This window comes from Montipora capricornis, chromosome 1 (assembly GCF_036669925.1).
Source record: "Montipora capricornis isolate CH-2021 chromosome 1, ASM3666992v2, whole genome shotgun sequence".
NCBI classification, from domain to species: domain Eukaryota; kingdom Metazoa; phylum Cnidaria; class Anthozoa; order Scleractinia; family Acroporidae; genus Montipora; species Montipora capricornis.
In genome coordinates this window covers 43,316,795-43,318,986 of record NC_090883.1, presented here as the reverse complement: position 1 = coordinate 43,318,986, position 2,192 = coordinate 43,316,795, and the positions used below count along the sequence as shown (strand labels likewise).

At 42.5% G+C, this 2,192-nt stretch overlaps 1 protein-coding gene across 1 annotated transcript in view; it reads right to left on the bottom strand.

Annotated features, from left to right (window-relative positions):
• The window catches only part of LOC138045363 (uncharacterized), a 235,795-nt gene extending 234,451 nt beyond the window's left edge, over positions 1-1,344 (bottom strand). Inside the window, exons 1-2 of the mRNA XM_068891829.1 lie at positions 1,177-1,344; positions 1-590 (exon numbers count right to left, since the gene is read on the bottom strand). The exon at positions 1-590 is cut by the window's left edge and continues 370 nt beyond it. Of these exons, the coding sequence (XP_068747930.1) occupies positions 1-10 (10 nt within the window). The 5' untranslated portion in view covers positions 11-590; positions 1,177-1,344. The remainder of the gene's footprint in view (positions 591-1,176) is intronic.
• Between the last annotated feature and the right edge of the window lie 848 nt (positions 1,345-2,192).

The window sequence follows — 2,192 nt, the reverse complement described above, 5'->3', positions numbered from 1 at the left end:
TACGTTTCATGAGGTCGTCACGTTGGTCTTCCACAACATTGTCCCCTGAAGTAACTGTATTGACAGGATCTACATCGTTAGCGGCAATTTCACGCACAGTACTATCATAATTATCATCACCAACAGCATTTGAAGTGCTCACATCTTTTGTTTTCTTTCTCTTTCTCTTCTTCGTCTTCTTTTTCCCACAAGAGCTCCCGCTGGGTTGTTTGCAACTGTCTTCTCATCCATCAACAAGAGCAGTCTCCCTCGTTGAACTCGGGTTTTTGTCAAGATTTGCTTCCTCAACGAGAGGCGTCATTTCATTTGTATTTCCTTGTTCAGTTGCAGCGGTAAGAGCAAGATTCGTATTTTTCTTTCGTTTCTTTTTCTTCTTGCGTTTAGCTCCGTTGGTTTCCGTAAGCTTTTCCATCGTAATGGCTTCTTCCTTAAAGACATCTTCACTTCCCTCGGCGGAAGTAATTTGGGTTTCTTGCACGACAAAGGCAGGCGCCCTTGATTGTGAAAATTCATCGCAAGCATTTTCTTCCCTAAGTTCTGAGTTCTTGCCGTCGTTTTTAAATGCTTCTTGCGTAGCCATAGTGAAAGCCCTAGGAGATAAAACATATAACTCACGCAAGCCTTTATAAATAATAATCGGTATGTAAGCTATCGAGTGAACTGCCATAAATAATATTAATTAAACGCCTGAGCCGTCTGCCTACTAAAGCTGCGAGTGATTCTCGGCATAAATACAAGGTTAAATAAATAAAAAAGACAAAAGCAAGAATAATCTTGCATGAAATTTACAGTTGAAAAGAATTTCTAACGCTAAAGGCGCTGATGTTACACTATAAAATGTTTCGTGCAACTTGTCTCGCAATGTGTTGGCGACATTGTGGTGGGACAAGTTGCAAGAAACATTTCACAGTGTAACATACCCTGCAACGGCCAAAATCGTTGCGAGACAAGTTCCAAGAGCCGTTGCTGAAAGTAGAATTAAAGTTCTCCTTTTCGTGCAACTTATCTCCCAAAGATTTTGGCCGTTGCAAGGTATGTTACATTATGAAATGTTTCGTGCAACTTGTCCCGGCAAATTGTCGCCAAAACACTGCGAGACAAGTTGCACGTAAGATTTGACAGTGTATAAACAACGCCGTAAGTTTCAAACTCGACAAAATACCAAACACACTTCACCTCTGCTTTCACTTTGTTTCCTGCCACAGTGAACACAAAATCAATTCGATCGATGTTACTGACCCGTTCTTTGAAGCGTTTCTAGCTCCTAGACCAACACCTTATCCCTCAACTGAAACGTTCTTACGACGAGTAAAAGAAGAAATAGCGCAAATTCTGAGAAGTAGCTCTGAGTGTCACTTGGAGTTTCTTTCTTGGAAAAGATAGCGTAGGCCTGGGCCGAGTAAAATAGGGGTATCCGCTAATCCCGCCATTCGGCCCCTTTCAATGAATGCCACCGATAATTCGACAAGCCGACTCAGAACATATCTTTTCCGGGTAAATAAAAATCCCCCCACTAAAAAAGAGGTTTATTTAAGGATGGCTCTGCAAAATGTGATGATAGCTATTCGAAATATCCCCAAAATATGCAAGCAAACAAGAACATGCACCTCCTCCCTCCATGCATGTCCAATACTCACTAAGTGAAACGATTCGAATGCACGATCTGTCGACCCGAAAAATGCATCTCATCAGATAAAATCGTCGTACAGCTGTCCCCACGAATCGAACGATCCGTACGATTCGTGAATCGCTTTTACGACCCGTCTCCATTAGAGTATTGCATGTTATAGTGGCAGAATGTCGCTCATTTTTATGCGGAAACTGCCAGAAGACACGATCTGTCGAACCGAAAAATGCATCTCATTAGATAAAACCGTCGCACAGCTGTCCCCACGAATCGATCGATCCGTACGATTCGTGAATCGCTTTTACGACCCGTCTCCATTAGAGTATTGCATGTTATAGTGGCAGTATGTCCCTCATTTTTATGTGGAAACTACCCGAAGACACGATCAGTCAACCAGAAAAATGCATCGCATTAGATAATACCGTCGCACAACCGTCCCCACGAATCGATCGATCCGTACGATTCGTGAAACCCTTTTACGACCCGTCTCGATTCGACTATTGCATGTTGTTGCTAATTTTTTATGCCTGTCAATGTGTGTATGCGTCGCGGTCCAATTTGTGAA